Here is a 23991-nt window from a genome sequence, read left to right on the forward strand (position 1 = left end):
CACACTCGCTGGTACCGTCCCTTATCCACCCCGCGCCACGGGTCAGGGAGCTGGCCACCCAGCGGAGGACGCTGTCTCCAGCATCTCGCTCACTCTTCTTTTCCTGGCCAAGCTCTGCTAAAGAGCTCAGAAACTGTGAGTCAGCAGAAGCGTGGCGATCAGACCCGGGCTGTGGGCCCTTGGGCCGAGACTCCCCGACAGTCCGAGTGACGGTTATATTAACCTCCTGAGAAGTCTATCAGAAAGCACTGTTTTGTTTGGTACAGACTCAGCGTGTGGCTCAGGAAAAATCCAAGAACAGGAGAGTCGCACGGATGCTGCACATGCTGTTTTAACGCGGACGGCGACTGTTTCCAATCACTGCTTTCCGGGGGTGAGTCGCTGGAATCTCTCCCCGGCATCCCGGGTTAACTATGTGTCGACAGCCTTCAGTGAATGGATGCAATTTATTTGGTGCGAGAATTGAGGAGCTTTAGTTTAGAAATCACTTTAAATGGCAATTAATGCCTCAAAAAAATGGCTGCATTTCAGAGGAGAGATGCAAAGTGGCCCAAGAAAGCCGGTCCTTTCTGAAACTTTCAGCTTAAAGTGGATTTTATGTCCAAGATCATTAAAAAAAAGTAAAAAGTATGATCACAGGAAAGGAAATGATTCATATATTTTTGTCTATGTATACTTTGTTGTATATATTATAGTTGGAACAATCACCATAGACATACTTTTGTAATCTATTACCTGACTTCTCCAGCTCACACCATCCAAAGTTTCCAAAATATAAGCCTCCCATTCCCTGGTTGAAGGGAGCCAGTGGGACACCCAGTAAGATTTCTAGGTCATGATTGCCCTTCTAGAAGCTCTTGGCCATGCTGATGACCTGGAGATACACCCTCACCCGCTTGCGTGCGTTTGATTGGCCACTGCCTCAAGTACCTCTTGGAGAGCAGGGTTCATGCAGAGATGCAGGTTCTGGAGCACTGTGCAGGTGAAGTACAACATCTTCCAGGGCTTGATGTGCTGGTACAGTCTCAGGTAGACGCATAGCTTCACGACATACCCCAGCAGTCAGCAAATGGAGAAGGTGGCCTCGGCCAGGAGGACCAGGATGGAGACTCTGAGGCTTGTCCAGGCAATGGCCAACAACATTACAGAGATTCTGGTGGAGGAAGAGCATCAGGTGAATGTAGCCCAGGGTAATTATGAGCACTTGGATGAATTAGTAGAGCACAAACCTGCTCAGGATCACCTGGTAGAAGTGCTGGATAGTGGGCAGGCTGAAGGTGATGTCCGCCAGCAAACTTGTCTCTCGTGTGGCAAAGATACGTAACGACAGGCTGATGAAGAAGCTGAGGGCCCACACAAATACCCGTATGAGAATGACCAGGTCCAAAGGGTGATGCAGAAAGGATTGGTGATGATCATGGCCCAGACCATGGATAATGGCACACAGGGAGCAGATGCTCTCCATCAGGGCGAAGACCAGGAAGACCTGCTAGATCTTGCAGAAAGTTTCCCCAGTGCCCAGTGGAAGCTGACAGCTGAGTGGAAGGTAAAGGGCACCAGGAGCAGTCTGTTCCAGGTGGCTCTTGCATAGGTTTTAATACTTGGTGAACAGAGAGAAGAGCAGCGTGTTGGCACAGAAGCCAGTGTCCAGGATCACGCTACACGTGGAGGCAAAAATGATCCCATAGCTGTTGTTGATGTGCTTTAGTCACGCCTGTTTGTCTTTCACTCAGGCAGTGTTTGCTCATGTCTGCCGTACCCTCAGCCTGTTTCACCCAGCAGCCGTGTGACATCTCCGATAGCAGATGTCACACCCCCTCATTGACCATTCAGGACAGGCCAGCAGGCTGTGCTCATTTCTGTGCTCCACGGACGAGCGGCTCTGCTAACAGCGCTTTTCAGCTCGCTGATGACTTCATGGCTGACTTTGCCCCCCCCCCCCCCCCATGCCTTTTACTTTCAGTTGTTACTGCATCAAGTTCATTTAAATTGTGGATATAAAGAGTATTGATTTAAATGTGCCTATCGACCAATACAGATGTTTTTTTTCACCTGCACTCTTGCGTTGGAGATAGCATGGCACGTTGGTGCCAGGAAATGGGGTAAAGCTGCGAGGGGGTTACTACATAATGACCCACCCAATGTAATATGGTTCAGGTGAATTACTGACTGTAAATCGTCTTTAGTATGTAGGTAGGTGCACTATTCCATTTAGGGTGTAACCTCATTTGCTGTTGCTGATTACTGTGGTGTCTGATTGGATAAGTAGCTGTGTATGATGCATGGATGCAGACTGAACAATGGACACATTTAACTGGAACAGGAAATGGTGAATGGGTGGGCTGAAAAGAGAGGATCAGTGGGGGGGGCAAAAAAAGAAAGAAACTCAAAGTGGTTACTATTAAATGTTTAATCATTTAAAAAATAGGGTGTTCTCTCAGTGCAAGTGCTGAGCAATATTGATTTGTTACGTTTATGTACAGGGTGACTGTCTTATACAAACAGAGGAGGGAAATGACGGAAGAAGAGCAGGTGACAAAGCTGAGAGAGACAGGTGAAGGCAGTGAAAAGCAGGCAGGGGGAATGGCTTCAGAACCAGGCAGCCTATGGATAAACAGCAGAATGCAGGGCCATTGTTTTTCTTCACTGAAATCAACCACAAAAAGAGAACACTTTATTAGGTCAATTAACAAAATTACTTGATATATATTTATATATCTAAAGTGCATTATGTTACAAAAATATAGAAAGTCAGCAGCACCGTGATACATTTACAAAATAAATACACCATTCAAACAAAATAAATTACGCAAATCTGACATTTATAATTGGCGTACCCCTAACAAAAAAGGAAATATTCACAAGGACCAACATCTGAAGCTCCATGGAGCATTAACTAAGGTTTATTACTGTCATAATTATCATTGTTCAGATGCATTTCAGATATTTACAAACAATAAATATTTTCCTTATTACTCTCCAAACAATCACTATTACAGAATACTGCAACATGAGTCTGTAGGTGTCCGATTCAAATGTCTTTATGTATCTGCAAAGAGAAGAGAAATAGGGCATTTAATAGCTTGGCCTAATGTATTCCTTCACAGAGAATCACTTGGATCCAACACTAAGAAATGTCCATTCTGAAGACACCCCCCTCCCCCCCCCCCCCCCAATACACTTATAAATTACATCTGCTATCAATTAAACGCCAATACGATACAAGCCAGGGGGTGTCAGCCAATCACAGGACACATGGACACGCTCACACACAGTCATACACACTCATATAGAGTCACACACTCACACATAAACACACACAGACACACACACACTCAGTGAAACAGACACTTATACACAGTCACACACACACAGCCACACACAGACACACTGCAGGATATGGAGACATTTCTTGCCCTTGTGACCCGGACTAGGTTGGAAGATGGACTGATCGACCGATTATTTAAAGTCAATCAATTAATTGTGCATTTGGCATGTACTGCTGAAAGCCTTATTTCCCAGGTCCAAGAACCCAAAAGAAAATCCCACAGTAATCATGATCCCAGATGCACAGGGAAGCAGAAGAGGCATCAATATCCAAGGGATGCTGCTTATCACATATCTGACCTTTATCTTCAAGGTCAAGAAAATCTAACTGTCCTGGTAAGATATACATTGCAGGACAGAACTAAGACAACTTATTATAAGGGCAGGAAGGTTGATACCATTGCAACAGTGAGTAGCACTGTCGCCTCACACCAATACGGTTGTGGGGGTAAATCCCGCTTTGACAGTGTGTGAGGAGTTTGCATGTTCTCTGTTTTTGTACTGGATCTCCTACGTCTGCTCTGGTCTTCCCCCACACTCCAAAAATATACCATTAGACTAACTGATATCTCTGTTGCTCATAATTTGTGGTTGCCATGTAATGAACCAACTTCCTGCCCTGGGTGTCCTCCAGATTAGTCCACTGTGACCCAGTATATGATGAGCAATCTGGAAACCACATGGCAGGAAACTGGAACCAATCCTAATAACTGAAGCACTTTTGTGTTACGCAGTTTCAGAAGATGGTTACCTTTGTCAGAAACTGACGGCGTCTTAGTGCAGCGCCCCCTGCAGGCGTAAGTATGACCTCCACTCCAGGTGGGGGCCACTCTCAAGCTGGTGATTGCTGAGCGATCGGGCCCGCCGCTTCCTCTTCTCACTCTCCTTCCGTTTCCCCGAGCGACCCTTCTTCTTCTTCTTGCCGGCCACCTTCAGTGGCTGGTCCTTGTAGGTCTGCGACTTATTGGTCTCCTGAGGCAGGTTGGTTCCCTCCTCGTCCACCGGGAAGCCCATGGGGTAGTTCTTGGTGCTGCCAGCAGGCTTGGGGTGCAGGGTGCTCCCACTGATCCCAGTGCTGATCCCGGAGCTACTGCCTCCACTACTGCCTCCGCTGCTGCTGCTGCCCCCGCCGCCCCCGCCGCGTACTGGAAGCTCTCGGACCTCCGCAGTGTGCACCTCCCCCAGCAGCTCCTGCAGCCAAATGCGCCGCTTTAACTCCTGCAGCGTGCGGCCCCTGTCGTGCATCAGCTGGGCGTGGGTCACGGAGCGCTTCCTGCATGACAGCAACAGCAGCATGACAGTTCTGTGTACAGGATCCTGCCATTTTAGTACTGGCAACCACCTGATGATTTAAATAGAATATAATACATCTTTATTGTCATTGTTTGATAAACACTGAAAGACAGTCCTAGGACACTGTTTAGGAGTCCTAGGATTGACATCATAAAAAACATAAATGCAAACAACAAAACACAGTGATGTAATATATACAGAAGTAATAGTGCAAAATGGTAATATAAAGTGCTGTTTTTAATCAGTTAGTTTTGGTTCCGATAGCTACACTATCTGCGCGACCCTCAGATGGACTTAAGGAACATTAGGGGACACACCGCTGGCCTCTGAAACCGTATGTAACAAGAAGTTCTACAACAAACAAAAGCACAATGAACCACAACCATCGCAATGGCTGATGTTATAGTGGCATTCCAGTAGCACAGTGGTCTAAGACTGGGAGGGGAGGGGGGTGTTCCGCACTTATGACTTCTAGCTTAAGTTAACTCAGCGAACTGAGAAATCCTTCTTCCTGGAACACCCCCAGGGGCTCTAAATATTAATACCAATTAACTAAAATAAGGGCGATTTTTCAAAATTCCACCAGCAGGACCAAAGCCGGTACAACCTTCAAACTGTTAGTTTTGATCTAATTTACCGTCTTTTTACATATGAATCCTGAACTCCTTCGAATTTGTCCAGGTGCTTCTGATAAAATGTGGTTTTACTTAAAGTAATCAAGGCGTACAAAATGCTGGCTGGGCACCATTTACTATTTGATATTATATTTATCTTAAATTGACTCAGCTCCAAGTCCTTGCACCTAAGTAAAATAAATCCAGGGAGATTTGTAACACGGCTGGAGCCGTCGTGCCCACGCACAAAACTGCTCCACATTCATTCTCCCTGTTTACGCGTTAACGCGCTGCATGATACTCCTAAGTTACAAGCCACGTCCATAAAATGAAGCAATATTCGCGCGTTTCAATAAAAAACCGCGATAGACATGTTGTTGGGCACGATATAGACAAAGCGAAAACTACACAGATTTTACTCCACTTGGCTGCTTTTAATTTGCTTTTTACCGCCTTGCTCTCAGTGTTTCTTTATTATAGTACATGTGCATTACGTTTGACAGAATTATGAAGTTAAGCAGTATCGTGTGTGTGTGTGTGTGGACTATATTTATATTGCAGGTCCCCACAAAGATCTGTGAATGCAATCAAAAAAAAAATGCCAAAAGTTTCGTATTTAGTTTGCTTACTTTTGCTTGAGGTTAGAGCTGGGTGGAAGTTATGGTCGTCAAATTGGGATTAGAGATTTACCAATAGAAATGAATGGGGAATCCCCAGAAATATATAATTACAAACCCGGTGTGTGTGTGTGTGTGTGTGTGTGTGTGTGTGTGTGTGTGTGTGTGTGGAACGAGCTTTTAATGTAACAGTATTTCCTTAGTTAATATCAGATACATTTGTAATATTCTTTGTAGAGCAGTCAAGTAGGGTAATAAACATTGAAATTCCACATTTCTGTTTGTTTTCGGTCCAAATGCCTTGAAACAATTATGTGATTCAGTACAATAGGCTACTTCTTAAATACCCCCTTCTGGAATGGCAAAAAGAATGCTGCGCTTACAGTCTGACTGTTACTTAATAACTAAAGAATCTTACCTATATTTACCAATAGGTGGCAGTAGAAATGAAGAAATATTTCGATCGTCTACTTCAATTTGTTGTTTTTAAACTAAATGTGTAATAACGTTATGTTTAAAAATGTGCTGAAAGAGAAATGTTAAAACTGGAAACCTACAAAAATTAGACACAACAACTATTTTACAAGCTATTTGTAAAATAGCTTGTAAAATTTACAACAACTATTTTACTGATATCCTCCGACGTCATAACATGAAGGACAACAGAATGACAATTATATAACTTATATATAACTTAAGACTTATTTAGGCCTTTTTTATTTTGTAGTTTGTTCCTCTGTGTTTCTCTAATTGATCTGATTCACACATAGAAGCACTGCAGTGACGTTTATGTGGTATTACTTAGCCGTGCGCTGGTACATAAGTATCACTGTTAAAAAGTGCCGTTTTTGCCAGGGACCGGCTTGCTCAATTAATAACTGCCACTGAAGCTGTGAAAGGGGCACGTTTGTGCACTGTGGCTAGGTAATGTGGTAGCTGCACCAAGCTGATGTCACCCTAGCTGTCGGGAAAGTGAGTTACACAATGTACACGACGACGAATGAATCAAGCATATTCAACAGCCATCCGTTACATGTCTTACTTATTCAGAGCTAGAAAAAGCATATAAGTTGCACCACAAAGAGGTCCCCGCTGAATGTCCCTTACTTTAAGAGACAAATGTCTTTTTCGGGAAACTTCAGCAAATTCAGTTAATGTTATTTACTATTAGGCATATTATTTTATATACCTATCCAACAACTGGAATTGAAGTGGTTCTTACAGTATCTCAATATCCTGACAGGAGCATATGCTAAAAAATATTAGTATAAAATGACTTGAGCAGGACTTCCGAAAATCGGGTTTTCCTGATGACTCGGAATTTTAAAATGAGCTCCTTTCAAGGCTTCCAGCTGCTCCATCGAATTACTTAAGAATGAAAGATCAGGTGATTAATTGTTCTACTTTATTCGCTTAGACGTTTTTTATACCACATGTGCATTTTCTACAAATGAAAAATATATTATTTGATATCTGACTTCCAGATTAATTGTAAAAAAAATGTTGTAATATTAGAATATTTCTTCTTTTGGAAAATATATGGAAAAATGTCCCTACTCTCACAGGAGAATTAGCAACCATATGATCAAATGATTAAATTAATAGGGTAAAATATAGTAATTACTTTCTAAAGAGGGTTAAGCAAATGCATAATGATATTTTACCTTTAATGAAAAAGTACTATTAAAATAAGAAACTAATAGCAATCAAAAAAGAGAAAACTATTTTAGCAATGTCATATTTCAAGTAGTTCTAAAGGAGATAAGTACCTATATTTAATGTTGAAATGTTAAAAGCAGGTGACATTTATTGTTATTGTATTGTACATCTTTATTGTCATATATATGACATATTGTTATTCTGTGTTATACTCAGTTTTTACCCTCTGTTACACTGTGTTATTATGCAGTGTCTCATTGTGTCACACTGTGTTTTGTACACTGTGTTACACCATGTTTGAACCTGCCTGGGATCTTTACATGCGCCTACAGCTTTACATATCACTCCTTTGATGTGCTGGCATTCAAGTTAAATTAACCAAAAACAAGGCCCTTCCTTGGTGGTGAACCTGCCCTGATTTTAAGGCAGCTTCAGTCCTGTAATTGACCCATTGACGTCCAAATGGGAGCCTGGCTCTAGTCACAGAAATGGAGAAGTGAGAATGCAAAGGAGCACAGAGTGGATGGGAACTAGTCCTGGGCTGTGGTGTCCATTCTTCGGGGTAAAGCTTTCTTTTCACACTTTGGCCCACTTGCTTGTTACGCTGCTCCAGTTTCTGGGGGAACGCGAATGCCGAAAGCCCGAACCGTGCCGCTGCTCCCCACATACATGAAAACTGAGAGTGTTTGAAGGACATGTCAGTTATCACCGTCCAACTGGAAACACATAAACACGAATCGTAATCGATGACAACTGAGCAGCTGCCTAATGGATCTGAGTGAACTTGTCATAAGCACTTAGGGTCTGTAAAAGCAGCAGTTGTAACATGTGAAGTGAGTCCTTTTTGGTACTCAGGATTAAAGTTAGTTTATTGAGTTTCAAGGGTAGAGTGGTGCGTGTTGGGGGAAATGTGGTCTTTGATGGAATGTAAGTGCTGTGACGGGGATATTGGTGATTGTCTGACAGCAAAGGTAGAGCAGTTTACCCAGATGGGAGCTATGTAAATATGGAGAAAATTAGTTTATGAAACAGTTTATTAAGTGGCATAATAATAATAATACTTGTTCCTTATCTAAAATGTATGGATTTACATAGCAGTGCTTTAGTCAGGGTTGCCAACTCTCACGCACTTAACCATCTGGCGTGACATTCACGCTTTCAGACTCTCACGCAACAAATCTATATTATACCCTCATGAACATAAAATTAGCTACATCAAAACCAATGGGGATGTTTGAAAACCTTTCAGACTATTTACAAGGTAATAAAACTGTCACATACATGTAAATGCACGAGCACGTGTGTGAAGCCTTGTTTCGAACTGATAATCTCACTCCAGCCAGCTGACCGAAGTCGCCAACCCCAGTAAGCATTTATGAACATTTTTGAATGCTGAAATGATGCTCAGATTTACATACGTTTCAGACACTGAAACTTTTAAAAATGTTCTTTTAACCTTCAACAGGTTTACTATAATAATTGTAATCGGCATCCCGAGGTGGCAGGTCGCCAACGGTTATTATTTTTGGCATACCTTAAGTTAATTGTTTCTTTATGCCCGCTTTAAAGAACGCACCACGCATTTAATGTGACCACAATGCGCATAACTTCAGTCGTCTTCCTCCCTCCCTCCCGCTGTCTGTTTGAACTTCTTTTTCAAAGCTGGCGGCTGGTCAAACCAAACGTTTATGTGACTCGTAACGCCGCCTGGCCCCTCGCCAGCGACATTGATTGTCGAGCGCCGGTTTCGTTCCCAGGCAGCGTAAACTGCAGGCTTTTTTCCAGCGATAGGCGGAGTGTGACACAGCGTCGCATCCTGCGCGGTGCCTGATGAGCGACGTCGCACTATGAGCGGCGAGAGGCGGCGCACCACCCGCTCTTTCATTCGCGGCTCATTCCGGAGTTTGGCCGCATTTTGGGACAATTGCTTTGAAAAAAAAAAAATCTGCAGATCCCATGTTCAAATCTACACCAAATGCTCTCTCATGAAGCGCCAAGCGTAGATTTGCAGTTTAGTTGTATAGGGGTCAATGTATATTTTTTATAACTACCGGTCTGTGAAAATTATGGAGAGGTACAGCGTGGGGCATATATTTAAATAGAGAAGAAGCCAGAAATATATAGGTTATGCCCCGAGATTCAAATTTTCACAAAAAAATAAGATAAAATAATAATTACACAGTAGACAAGTAAACAAGACCATAGATTAAATCAACTTCCATCTGCTTAAACCTGCCTGATTACTACAGACAGCAGTTTCCGTCTCATTTGTAACCCATTTTCTGTGGTATCTCCTGAGTTGCTCAATGAGCCGTGCGTGTGTCCCGGGGGTGCAGGGGAGACCACACTGAAGGCAGGCCGACCGCCAGCAGGTGCATGTGCCCCCATGCATCAAGTGGCACATTGCTGCGAGAACTTTCCCAGTGCATCATAAGCTATGGGAGCACAGGTTAGCTTCCTGCTTATCTTCATCAGAACAACATGGGTTGGATTTTTAGGGGTCTGACCTGCACATTTCTGGGAGTTACGCAGCTGACAGAGAGAAATCCCAGCAGCTCGAACCGCCATAACAAAACACATTTCAGATGTGACTGCAGTGTGATCAGATTATGTGCATTCTGTTGTACGAGCCTTTTTTCTTGAAAGTCCATTGAGACATAACATTTTTTTGAGTGTTTTTGGTGTTTTTTGCAGAACAGCTAATCCTCCCTGCTCCTATCAGGGTAGACTCTGTCTTTGCAAACTAACACGGAATTCCCCTGCACATATTTCCACTCTGATTTGACTGGACGAGTTTCATATTCTCTTCCCTGCTGCATCACTCCTGCTTTTGAATTGCTCTCTAGTTTGGTCCACTGCCTAACAGAGCATCAGTGATACTCTCACCCCGTAGCAGACTTCTCCTGGGTACAGAGTGGACGGTGGCAGGACATATGTGGGCAACCAGATACCCAATCACAATGTACAGGTCCATCCGTGAGAAGAACGAGTAAATAAATCGGTTTCTGTCTTCAGTAGACAATGTAACACCATGACTCACCCTAGCGACAGGCGAATTGTGGTAATAATGTAAAACATATAGAGGGACAGTATAAAATTAATTGCTTTGGAATTAAAATGAAAAAACTAATTATAAATTAATTGGAATTAAATTAAAACAACTGCTGATACAGCTACTGAATGAGTGTCTTTATCTTAAATTCAAACTGAACTGATAGCAAAACTTGCAAACACCTGCTTCTTAATTTCTGAAACAGGTATTATAACAACTAAATAAAAATCTGGGATTTCAATTCAAAATGATCCTTATTCTAATGTAATAATAATAATGATGATAATAATAATAATAATAATAATAGCATTCAGTGCAGAGTCATAGTCAGTCAAAATGGAATAGACAAATAGAGACTTACATTCGGTTACTGAGAGCATCAATAGGTCTCCCAAAGTGAGGAACCGGGGAGCAGAGGAGGAACAGAGCGAAACTCCACTGCTGAAACAATCTTCTCGAGCTGAGCATCCTGCAATGAGGAAGGAGAATATCCCATTACCCAAAAGTACAGGATTTATACAACACGACACGGCAGCTGACTGATAAACATCTACTATTATTAGCTTGTGTGGCAGAGCAGATCAAACAGTTTTATGTGATTATTTAAGTCAGTAGACCACAGTGACTACAGGACGACAGTAAAAATTCCATCCTTCATTGCTGTGATGTTTCTAGTAATTAACTTGGGACGGTAAAGAAGTTATTTAATGAAACCACTGCAAAATTATCCAATGAACATGTTCCTCACATGGAGATTCTTACAAGTTGCCAGTCTGGACTGCATGACTGGAGGGATTATTAAACTTAATCACGTCCAGTATTTAAAAAAAGGCGCCCCCAACAAGCCACGAGACCCTCACAGAGAAAAAGCCAGAAAGGAAAACAGGAGAAGGACTTACTTCTCTAAAGAGCAATTTCACAAAGTGTTTGATCAGTCCCTTCTTCAGACTCCTGTAAAGAGAAAAGGCTGCGGTAAGTTTCCAGGCAGAAATGACAGACAAAAGACGGTTGTAGGTCAATCCAGGTGATTATCCCCCTGTAAAAATAAATGGAGAGGATTACGCCGAAAGCTAGGTGTGGGAAAAACCCCACCAGAACCAATCCGCAGCCTCCTCTTCCCAAGTATCCGCATGTGTAAGACGGCACACTTACTTTCCTCAAACTTTCCTGGAGGGAAAAAAAAAGAAGAAAAAATGAAGCTGAAGTGATCGATAGCCGTCCTGCTGCGTCTGTCTGTAGCTGCTGGCTACTCTAGTTGTCCTGCATGAAGGGGGCTGCGAATCTATCTGTTTGGCCGCTCTGCAGTGGGACCGGCAGCAACGGCAGCTGGAGCGTTTGTGATGGGAACGTTAGCAGCATGCTTGTCTGTGCTCCTCTGAGAGAGAAGCCGGCAGCCTTTTGAGAACAAGCCCGAGAGCTGCCTCTGCTTGGGATCCCACTCCTGAGAGCCACGAGCGACAAGAAGGTGGCGCCCACGTAGCATCCAGACACTGGCGCACAGGAGGAGCGGGAGAGGGGTGTGAGTGGCATGACGGGGATGGGGTGGGGGTGGGAAAGATGAAGGGTAGAAACCCCCCCCCCCACACCTCATCTACTCACCCACCCACCGCAAACATGCACACATACACGTATGCGGTTGCACAAAATTGTGCCACTCACTTTACCCCCCAGGCTATGCTTGGTAGTAGTTCAGAGGATTCCTAACGCCCAAAGTGGCGATTTAGTGAAAAGTGAGATACTGCGTTCTGGTGCTGAGCAAGCTCAAAGAGCAAATTATGGGAGGCAGAGACAAACAGCGGGGCTATGCACACGGCATGCCGAAAACACAAGTCTTAAATTTCACCGATGAAGTGAAGTCTCGCTGAGATTCCTCTCAATTATTTACGTTTGAAAAATAAGTTCAAAATATAAAAATATTTCCAAAAAAATAATATGAAATGTACGGATGAAGTATGTGGTATTTCTGTCACTGTGTCTGTGTTTCAGTGGGTTATGTGTCATATTTTTGACTGTCTTTTGGTTTCAACATCAAATTCTTAAGTTCTTTCTCTTATAAGCTACACACTAAAGATTTAACCCTAGAATAGAGAAAAGTGCAGGCAAATTTTCATGTGGAGCAAACTCTACTCTGCTTGAGAGCAGGGTAAAGATTTCCTTCCCTGGGTTTGGGTGCTTGCCCCAGGGTTATGTAAGAATAACAGGGGCAACTTCAAGCGAGCTTGAGAGTTGCCCATGTTAGAATTCTACACTGCAGAGACCATCCACCAATAGGGTGAGAGTCTTACCAATCAGCAACGAAGAGGCTCCACTGCTGTGTATGATCTGGCATTATTTTCATCAGCTTACATGCAAACGTGTGTATGATTCACACACACCAAATAGCTGCACTACGAAACAGTTTTATTGGCTTAGTGAGGCTTCTTGAGGCTTACTTCTGAGTTTTGCCTACTACAAATCGAAGTTGAATTTTAAACAGGGTATATTGTCACAGTAATTTCCACTGCTTGCCTAACCTGCTTTGAGCAGATTTACGTGCAGGCTTTTGCTTAAAACAGGAGGAAGTGCTATCCATTCACCAAAAACATATATATGAACCGTCCCATTCACAAAAATTACATCCTCTATAAGACCTGCCCTTTGACTAAAATGTTGTGATGGGGAATACCACTAGTTTTCTTTTCAGTCTGATACAAAGGAAATGAATAGATTTTTAAAAATTAGGTGCTAGTCCCTTTATGGCCCCTCCCCCAGGAACAGATGAAATTTGCTGGGGTGGGTATTACCCACCCAAAGGTGGAGTTTGACATTCACACTTGAAGGTGCATCTTGATTATCCTGTGTGTTAATGCAGGCATTTGATGCACTTTAGTCAAAGTGAAGCTGATGTCTTTATTATCAATTCTGCCACATGTACAGGACACTTGGAGGGTTGAAATTACGTTTCTCTCAGACCCCATGGTGAGGGCACTAACAGATACCTGTATTCACGTACATATATGTATGCAAAAAAATTAAAATTAAATACTTTGTGCAGAAAATGATGTAAGGTTGCGAACCCAGTGCGAACTAACCCTGAATTAACCTACCGAGTTGATAAACACTTTCATAGTACCATTTAACACTGATTGTGAAAATCAGGATTAGCTAATCCAGTTCAGTCAACTCTGGGTATGTAAAACCCAAGTTATAGTACACCCACAGCTTTCGAGAACAAGGGAAAGCAGAAAATATGTGTAAATGTCAGTCCGAAATCTTTGTTTGAAGTGCATACACACCCATATCTGGCTACTTTACAATAGGACAATGATGCCATTTTAATTTTAGGCTCTGTAGAATTACAGCTGTATTGGTTCAGAATATTATTGAGTAATGATTCTTTCTTCGCCAGACTGAGCAACAAAATATGAGTGAGTATATAAAATATTTTATCCTCTAAATAGCCCTCAAAAATGTACAGTTAGACAAGATCCTCTGAGCCTATGACTTTATAAAGTAATGTGGAATGACAGTCCTGAAGGTACGTCATTCTGTCATTCTGTATGCTATTCTGGCTGAGCGCTACTGCGGTCTGGTGATGGATTAGTGACCGTGGGACTGGCTTGGCCCTTGTGTTCTGAAATCCTTACCGTCTGCCTCCCACAAAGAGTCACATATCACAGACTCTGAGGACACAAATCGCATCCTAGAAACGGCTGTCATCTGCAGGTTTGACGCCCACTGCTGTATCAGTGAGTTTGGGTCCATCAAACTCAGGGAATAGTGATTGATCACTGCCATGAAGCCAATGCTTATGTTGGATATTTCTCACTATACTTATTTAAAAGATCTGATGTAAAGAATTTGTAAAGTCTGGAACCACTAAGCCGATTTTCAGCCATTGAAAGGTGTCAGGCTGTTGATGACAGTGGATGACTGCCTGTCGCGCTGGTGTGTGCAGTACGGTCAGACACAGTTGGTCCTGGTTGGCGTTGTTTTGGCTGACTGAGCATGTTGAATCACCATTGAAGCCAGTTGCTGAAAATGAGTTTTCTGCTTGAGCTGTATATTACCTTTGACCTCTAGTCGTGCTGGCGTGTTCCGTCGAAATATTTCACGATCAACGGGATGGCATGATTGTTCATCGCCTTGGCTTGCTGTTGTTTTTTGCCATCGGCTTGTTGCGTACCCAGCTTCAAACAACCTGTCATTTGTCATTAACCTTTAATGTCTACCAGTTAAGCAGATAAAATATTTACTAGTAACACAAACAAAAGGCAAACTATATAGAATTTATGTCTGTTAGCTTTTTTGTTTTTTTAAACTATGGTACAGAAGACCCACCCAACCATTTTCCAAATCACTTATCCTTTGGGGACACCTAGAAGCTATGGGCATGAGGCTGGGAACAACCAGGAGGGAGGGGGGGGCAGCCCATTGTAGGGCACACTCACCATTCACTCACACATGCACCCCTATGGGCAATTTAGTAACTTGAATTAACTTTAGCACATCTTTGGACTGTGGGGGGAAACCAGAGTACCCAGAGGAAACCCCACGATGACATGAGGAGAACATGCAAATCCACACACATACGATCCAGGCGGAAACTCGAACCTGGGTCCCAGAGATTTGAAGCAACAGTGCTAAGCACTGCACCACCCCTGGTACAGAACAATGGTCATAACCTTATTCTAACTCTTTTCAGGTCTCACGGTGAGATTCAAAGTTTCCCTTTGAAGTGTGTCAGATCACTTCAAAAACTCACAGAGGAGGAACGACGACGGGTCCTCCTGGAACACACGAGTGAGTCACAAGCGGGCCTGTCTTTCTCAAGACATGAGTATCGCTGCGGCCCCTTCCCCGAAGCTGCCCCGCCCATCTCCACCAACACAAACAGCCAAGTTCACCACTACTCTCCAGAGACTATGCGGCAGCCTCAGTCATTCTTACTGCGTGCGTTGCTCCGACGGGCAAAGCTGCCCTATCACGAACGTTCCTGTGAACAGTATCCGCGTTGGCACCAGAAGGTGTGGGGGCCAGTCACATGCACTGTCACAGGCACAATGGTGAGCCATTGCATACATGAAACACAAAACTGGCACATATCTCATAAGGACTGCTTCTCACTAGCCATCTTTCTTTTCCCACAGAATGAAGACTATTGGACGTCACAGGTTTACATTTCATGACAGAGGTGCGGAAGCTCAGTTTTGATCGAATATGCGCAGGATAAATGGCCTGGATGCTGCCAGGCATGAACTTGTTAATAAGGAACATGCTGCTCTCGCCCTGAGTCAAACCCGAGGAGATATGCGTCTCTGATGAGGCTTTGGCAAACGAACAGGGTGGCTCAGCAGAATGTCTTCCAGGACAGCCTGGGGTTTTTCACCAGCGAGCGTTTGAACTCGGAGGGGTGATGTGATTCTGCCAAATCTCCCCCCTGTACAGCTGGAATGTTTTGCTGACATTCGAGCTTCCATCATTCAAAGGATGAAGATTTATTCTCCTGCAATGTGTGTCTCGGTTCCTGTTTTTAGCCCCGCGGAGCCACACATATTTCAACGCACTCGCCTCTGACGCTATAATCGAAGAGGGGCTGTACATTATCCGTCTACAGAGATGGGAAAGTTCAGGTTCAGAAAATGAAAATCCAGACCGAAGTTTTGTTTTGACCAACCAGTTGAGGATAAAGAGTCACAGTCACAGAGTACTCAACTGGCTGGTTGAGACAAAACCCTGGTCTGGATTTGTACTTCCTGGACATGAACTTTCCACCTCTGTCTATCTTAATGAAGTGTGCAGTTTATAACCCTTCACACTGGTGTCTTTTAAAAACACTTTATGTTAAAAAATAATTGTCTCGTGTACATTTATGACTTTGTTTTCAGATGCCTGGAACAGCCACACCACCTCAGAGGTTGATCTTTACTTTGTTTTGATGTCTTCTTGGCGGGGGTGGGAGGGGGGTCATTGACACAATCCCTCCTGGGACGGGAAATTACTGCCGCTTACACAAATACTTCCACGCTAGCGAAAGCAGTCTACTGCTGAAAGTTATAAACCAATAATCTGAACAGTGTGGGAAAGGTACTGCTGGCTTTGGTGACCAATTTGCCGCACTTACACTCAACCTTCTCCTGCTGAGATCAGTAATTATTGATGAATGATAAACAACAGTAGCAATGAAAAGTACTTATAAGCAAGCAAGTTATGTGCTTGCTGAGCTAGCAGCTGGATCTCTGTGTCCCTGATTGGATAAGTGATTACTGAAACGATAAATATGAGCGCGAAAACACAATGATAAATTTCCCACACTGGAACAAAAGACCTCGTCTGAGACACGAGGACTTGGAGGATGAAATGGGAAAATATTATCACCCCCACCCACTCGGGATATAATGGATGGGCGAATCAAACACTAGAATTGACTGTTTTGCTCTCTAACCAACAACTACAAACCCTCATGGGCTGGGTGTGGTCCCCCCCCAATACAATGCAAATCAACTTTATACAATGACAGATGAGTGGAGGGGCTTCTCACCCAACCTCATCCCTTTCCCGGAACACCCACGCCCTCTCCACGTCTCGCCTAGACATTTCCACATATTTCCACAACTTAGGGATGGTCTCAAAGGTATGAATACCAGAAACCTGTTAATTACATAAATAAAAATCTGACTAATATGTTTTCCGTGTGGAAACCCTTAGCTGTGTTCGAGAATCATCATCACTGACATGTAACCAAAGTCCAGCAGAACTGTGCTAAGTCTCTGGAAGCAATTTGGTGTTTGATTCATCACAGACACACTGATCTCAAGCCAAAACTCTAGAAAAATCTGCCCCATTGACCCCTATGGAACATAATTTGCTCCAAAAACATTTTGGATTATTTAATTTTATTTTTGCATAAACAATTATGAATAGTTTCCTTCTCATTGAAAATAATTTCCTTCCCATACGTTCATCTCTTGATGAAACACTGATCTTATCTGTTTTGCCAAGACTAAAATTAAATCTTTATCTGGGAAGTAGTGTATTGGAATTATACAAAAAATAGATAAAATATTACCGAGAAGTCTGCTGGGCCATGGTGTGCGGCCAGGATGGCATGGGGACAAAGTGCAATTGAGTCAGTAAGAGAGTCTGGATCTGCTCTTAAGGAATTTGACACCATTCTTCAAAAAGCAGCTTCTCTAATTTACTGTGGCTTGATGGAGGTGGGTATCAGTAGGTAGGTGCCTTTTAAGGCTGACCCACTCTTGTGGTGCTCTTTAGGATTGAGGATAGATACATCTATAATCATCTTTACATCCATATAAATATTTTTTAACCTGGAACATTGCTACTGCAGAAAACAGGGATAATACATTACGATGGCGATTATATACTGGATTAAAAAATGGTAAAATTCTGCCTGGTAAAAGATTAACGCATCATATGTCAAGAAACTATTACAAGTGACCCCCCCGCTTATCACGGAAGTTACGTTACAGACTCATCAGCGATAGGTGAAAATCTGCGATATAGAAAGATAATATAAATAAATATTTTTTATTATAGTTTAATAATAATTGATACTTTATTGATCCCCGTAGGGAAATTGTCTTTACGCCTCCCACAACTTGCTCTTTTTTCATAGAGGAAGTTGTCTGTGAAGGGCTGCCACCCATAGCGATGCCCAGGGAGCTGGGGGTTAAGGGCCTTGCTCAACGACCCGCAGACTGAGGCTGGGTTTGAACCTGCAACCGTCTGATTACAAGCACACTGGCTTAGCCTACAGAGCCACACGTTGCCCCCCATTAAGCCTTAAAATACCCCTCAAACACACTTTAAACACATGTAAACTCATTAAAACACTGTAAACACATAAGCTATGTGGATGTTGGGCTAAGCATATGAGTAAGATAATGATAATATGTAGTATATATGTATATACATCTCTCTCTCTCTCTCTGTATACGTAATGGAATATGTAAAAATGGTGAAGGTCTTCCTCTGGCGCTTAGGCTCACTACTACCAGAAGGCTTAGAAGATGCAGGATGCATGGGAGCCGTCGTAGGGCTTAAAACATAACCAAAAGTTCACAGAAACTTTGCTCACAACAATCGGAACACAAGCAAGGTATACGATACGCAGAGAACTGTGATGCGTCGGGGAAAAATCCGCGATATACCGGGGACGTGATAGCTGAATCGCGATATAGCTGAGGATCACTGCAATTAAATATCAGCCCTTCTGAAACTAATCAGGCAATGTAAAACTGGGGTCTCCATTAATCAAAAGCAGCGCACGATACCATATAGCCACCATATCTCTGCGGCCTGTTTTTATGGATCGCGATGACGCATCTGAAGAACTTTCCAGCTCGGTGAAGCTCCCATTTCATTGTCTGTGTTGATGCAGAGCTGACCTGCTGTGTGTGTCCATCACGGTTTCTGGAGACATGTGATTCCACCCTCTCTTACTTTCCAATACTGATCTCATTTGTTGTTTTTCCCAAGCTGACTTCATCAGGCTGGGGAGCTCCTTATGATGTGTTAGTAATTTCCGCTGTCCCTGACACTAAAGCAGGGGATAATCAGATGAGACAATCACACACCCTGTTTACAGTAACCGAGATCTTCCCCCGAAACTTATGCAGACTGGCTGTGTGCTATGGTGGACAAGCTGCTAGAGAAGGCATTACCTTTAATCTTATCTGTAAGACTTTTTCATGATGGAAATTTAGGCTGGTGTGTGGCTCAGATCCGTAGCCAGAAATAAATGCATATGTATATTTATATAAATTTGTCCCTCTTGGTAGATATTGCCAGTCAGGTGGGTGGGGGATGGTGTTCAAACTCACTGTTTTACCATGTGGCTGACAGAGTGACAGCTTCACCAAAACTTGCTCTCACCTGTGTCTATGTGTCTCACAGACAGCAATACCTATATCCTATAAGGGCTGGATGTTAATATAGATTTTGAATCCCTTGTTTAAATAGTTATGGCAGAATAAAACAAATTATAAATAAATACAGGATACATTCAAAAGTGCAAGAGTGCAAACATTGCATATTTATATAAAGAAAATGATAATGCATAATTTTAATAGCTTTAAGTTTAATAACTTTAATAACCACATGAGTCATAGGATTGCAGGTCAAAGCCCACATGGTGCCTTGGGTAAGCCTCACCGCCGGTGCCCCCCCGACAAATTTCACACAGCACTCCTCATACTCGGGAAGGGGGGGGGGCAACAGCGGTGATTCTTCCTCTGAAGATGGCACCCTGGGCAGCCACCTGTGTTGCCCAATGGGTTGACCAGTCATGAGTCATGGTTTTCCTTAGATTAATGCGGAATTCAAGGAGTAAAGGCTTTGGTGTATTTGTATGTACCAGCTGAGATAAGTGTGCAATACAAGCAAGGCATTTGCATGTCAATTGGGTATTATCTTCTTTTTGAAACAGCACAGTGATGAGTCGGTTTACTCACCTTTATATATGAGCAACTGGCCTGTTCCTGCAGTTTCCTCTAAGTGCAATTCAATGAATGTGCGAAAGTTTGCATTAATTCGACATGAACAGGTAGAGCCTATTAATAGAGAAACTATTAATACTATTCATAAAAGTGAAGTAACAAATTCATAAAATGTTTTGGTTAAATAGCATCAGTTTATATGTATTGTTTTAAATGTAAAATGTAAAAAGCATATGGTGCTTAATTAGAGGAGGGATGTCATCGTGCCTCAATGACCCAGTTCTGTAGCCATCAAGTCAACTTTTTGTCACTGACAGAAAGTCTGTGCCCACTTTGGAAAGAGTGTTTTTGCCCATATTCAGATCAATTATAACATTTTCCTGGCTAAATGTGCTTGAAGCAGGAAATCTGCTTTATGTAGCACATTGCTGCATTCTGCTTCATTGACCTGCACACTGTCCTGTTACTTGTTTTTTTTTGCCCATTGAAGCCCTTTTGACAAATGAAAATGAAGCAGCAACCAGAAAGTCCGATACCCTGGGTCATCCCTTTAGCAATCTAGGCAAATATTGTCCTGGGGAAATGCTCACTGGCGCCTCCTATGGGCAAGCTGCTGCTAATCATGATCCTGGGAGCCACAGTGCTGCCTGCTTGTCTTCAGCACTGGTTTACCTCAGAGCCCTAGCCTGCCTTAGCGGTGGCGTGGTCACATGCCCTAGGGAATGGCTTGCTTGTGGCTCTCGGCGCTGCCGCTCCCTTTCAGCCCAGTGCGCACAGACTGACGTTTGGCTGGTCCCATTGGGACTTGGGCAGGCACACAGTGTGAGCAGCCTTCGCCCTGTCAGTGTCAGCACACGGGCACAAAGTGCAAACGAGAGCTGGCTCAACAGCACTGTGGAGTAACAAAGAGGAAGCGTGTGTCTTTATCCCACGGTTTCCCTAAAACACATTCCGGCCACGACACCTCATATGTAGGATTGTGTCTCCCGAGGACTCAAGCTATTGCCTTGTGGACCATGAGCTACAGGCAGTGTTGAGCATTTCGGGTCCTGAAACTACAAATCCAGACTAAGATTTTGTTTCTCCCAACCAGTTGAGCATAAACAGTCTCAGTTACAGAGAACTCAACTGGTTAGGAGAAACAAAATCTTGGCCTGGATTTGTAGCTTCTGGACCTGAAATGCCCAACAGTGGCTATAGGACTCTGACTATAGTGTTTAGACAAGTTTGGGTCCTAGGAAATAAATATACTGTATAAACCATCCATCCATCCATCCATCCATCTGTCCATCTTCTATAATGGCTTATCTGGTACAGGGGTTATAGTGACAGAACAGTTTACCTTTACTGTCAGCCTATCTAACCTGAAAGCTTAATGTATTGTACGGTATTAGTGTTATAAAAATCTCGTCCTGTGAACTTGTGATTCTGTTCATGATGGCAGCGTGAGTTTCAGCATGAAACTACCCCCTGATTGTAACATTAATAGTTTGTGCACAATAGGGGAATGAATACCATTTCATTAGGCGGGTCATTGCGCGTGAAGCTGCCGTATTTAGTTTAGTTAGCATTTACAAGTTAATTATACATTCAGCGACGCCCTGTTCACAATCCACCACTGACAACAAACATAATATAGATCTCATTATAGCACTAATGTGTCATGCAGGACAATGTTGTAAAGTATTATTACAGTAACACCCTATCATTTCATGAGTGTGAAATACTAGACATTTTGTATGTTTATTTCATAGTTGTCCCTAGAACTGCAGCGATTCCCTGAACTGTGGACAAGAGGGCAGGCGGCTCTCAGTCACCTGTTTATGGAGATGCCTGACATTCCCTTTGGGCAGATTTTTGCAGCATTATATCAGTGCTTAATGGTCTGCAGGTGTCTGTGGTTTGGGGTGGGGCACATGCCCATCTGCTGGACTCCTGTTACACTGCGCAGCTAAACAGGGTGTTTTGAAAGAAACCACTCGACTGAACCCGTCATGTAAACTTCATGCTGCCTCGCGGTTCAGGCACAGTTATGAAATGCCTATGGGGCTATTTCTGGATGCAGTATGTATATACAAATAGATATATTACACAATTACACAGGTTCAGTACAGTTTTTGACAGTCCTGTTGAATGAAAGGACTTTGTAAGTGTTGAAAGAGAATATCTAGCTGGTAAAGCATCGGGTATCCTATGACATACCTGTCCAGCCCTCTCAGTCACAACACCATCTTCTTACCATTGCTCTTGTCCCTGTGCACTCCAGCCTCACAGAAGTGTCCCGCACACACCCCAATCACAGCTCCCAGTCAAAGTTAAGGTTAGCTGGAGTGACGCGCAGAGCGGGCGGTCAGAGCGGGCGGTCAGACGGATCGCCAGGTTTCACACCTATGAACTGAATGTTTTATTGGCTCAGAAAACCTCACTTCAGAATTAGTTTTGCTGTGGATTTTTACTTTCCCCGAGAGTACTTCTGAAAGGCATACTTAGACCTCTCCCCTCTGGGCATTCCACCCTTTAAAGAAAGATCGGTAACACTTTACTTAAAACTGTCTCCTATGATGCATTGTAGATACCTTCATAATGCATTATAATGCTCGGCATAACAATTATACCAACCCTTATAATAAAACATTATAGCATCTTCTATTGACAGTCATAAGGCATTATAGTATTGACTATAATACGTAATAAGCTCCAATGAAACTATCATCTATAATGCACTATAGATACCTTCATAATGCATTATGATCGTATGAATGTTGTACCACTTTGTAAATCATTAATAGACGATTCTATGGACAAATCTCAGTACGTCACTTTACAGTCTTCACTATAAATTCTGTAGGAAGCTGGACTCTTTGCTTAGCAGTTTGTTCTCTTCGAAGCATATAGTACAGATTGACAATAAGCCGAACAACTGAAGAACATCACAGAACACACATTTTCAGCATTTATAATGAAAATTCGTTGTACTACAGTCAACAAAACACACCACATGGTCATGTTGCAATTAAAATATTTCCAGGTGTTAGTAAACTGAAAAAAAACAATACTTACTACTGCATGAAAATGTTATGGTTGTTTGTTTTCTTTCCTGGTTATGATTTACTACAATCCACAGGGATTTTTTCCCCCACCATTTATGAAGAAAACAACTGTGATCTTCTTTTCTTCTTGCTGACTGTTCCCAATATTATTAAAAGCTTTCCGGGGAAAACTAGACAGGATGATAAATATGGAAATTATATGTAATATATTTATTTAAGTTTTACGGATTGCTATTGAACTGCCGAAGGTGTCTCAGTTCAGTTCTCAGCGAGTTTTCAAAATATATATCAGGGTGAACTCCATTGCTGACATCATTAACTAGTCATCATCACCGCCTTGTGGCAACAGCTTGCATATTTAATTAGTCATTGTGCACAGTCCGTCATTCGCTAATTCTGTCACTCACAAACACAAACATTCTATCTCAGTGCAGCAGCTGTAACTTCCATCATCACTGTATATCATAGTGGGTCACTATTGTATCCAATTATATCCAAAGACCCAGGTAACGATATGGAGACTGATGGTTCTTGAAATTAGAAAAAAAGTTGTTCGCTACATGCTTGTTTCTGGTAAAGTAGGGTTGTGTAAAGGATTGAATTTCTCACAGGTTTCCAAGGAGTTCCTCCGCATGACGTCCAAGGGAGACCTTCTCAACCTAGAGATTACCTTTAGAAATTATTATTATAACTGTGGCAGCACATTAACTTCTGTCTAGAATTATTTTTGAAATAGGTTTGGATGTACAGAACATCCCCTGTTTTCAAATGCTATCCAGCAGACTCCAAACAAGAGCTGTTTACTGTTTCGTCTCAAATACCTGAGATTCTTTTCAATTATGCGAGGACCCCGTTTGAGCTTTTTTTAAAAGACGTCAGAGAAAAAGGAGGTTTCCAAAACACACCGACCGCTGTTTGCACAGTGTCCCTCGTAACCCT

The 23991-nt window shown here is 42.8% G+C and overlaps 2 protein-coding genes across 3 annotated transcripts; both read right to left on the reverse strand.

Annotated features, from left to right (window-relative positions):
- Positions 1-860: 860 nt before the first annotated feature.
- Positions 861-1793, reverse strand: LOC125750352 (somatostatin receptor type 1). Its single transcript, XM_049028017.1, is given in 7 exon segments — positions 861-1149; positions 1151-1398; positions 1401-1434; positions 1436-1503; positions 1506-1570; positions 1572-1702; positions 1776-1793. Coding segments are annotated over 7 exon segments (825 nt in total). The 3' UTR covers positions 861-888.
- Positions 1794-2395: 602 nt separating this feature from the next.
- On the reverse strand, positions 2396-23295 carry pthlha (parathyroid hormone-like hormone a). 2 transcript variants are annotated; one of them, XM_049029350.1, is made up of 5 exons: positions 23063-23295; positions 11462-11513; positions 10924-11031; positions 4079-4600; positions 2396-3049 (listed from the first exon to the last, which is right to left on the reverse strand). In XM_049029350.1, exons 3-4 carry the CDS (start codon positions 11028-11030, stop codon positions 4102-4104), a joined length of 606 nt encoding a protein of 201 aa, XP_048885307.1. In that variant the 5' UTR covers position 11031; positions 11462-11513; positions 23063-23295; the 3' UTR covers positions 2396-3049; positions 4079-4101. The 2 variants fall into 2 exon arrangements, with proteins under 2 accessions (XP_048885307.1, XP_048885298.1); XM_049029341.1 differs by lacking the exon at positions 23063-23295 and adding an exon at positions 11715-12140.
- Between the last annotated feature and the right edge of the window lie 696 nt (positions 23296-23991).

Source organism: Brienomyrus brachyistius, chromosome 1 (assembly GCF_023856365.1).
Source record: "Brienomyrus brachyistius isolate T26 chromosome 1, BBRACH_0.4, whole genome shotgun sequence".
NCBI classification, from domain to species: Eukaryota; Metazoa; Chordata; class Actinopteri; order Osteoglossiformes; family Mormyridae; genus Brienomyrus; species Brienomyrus brachyistius.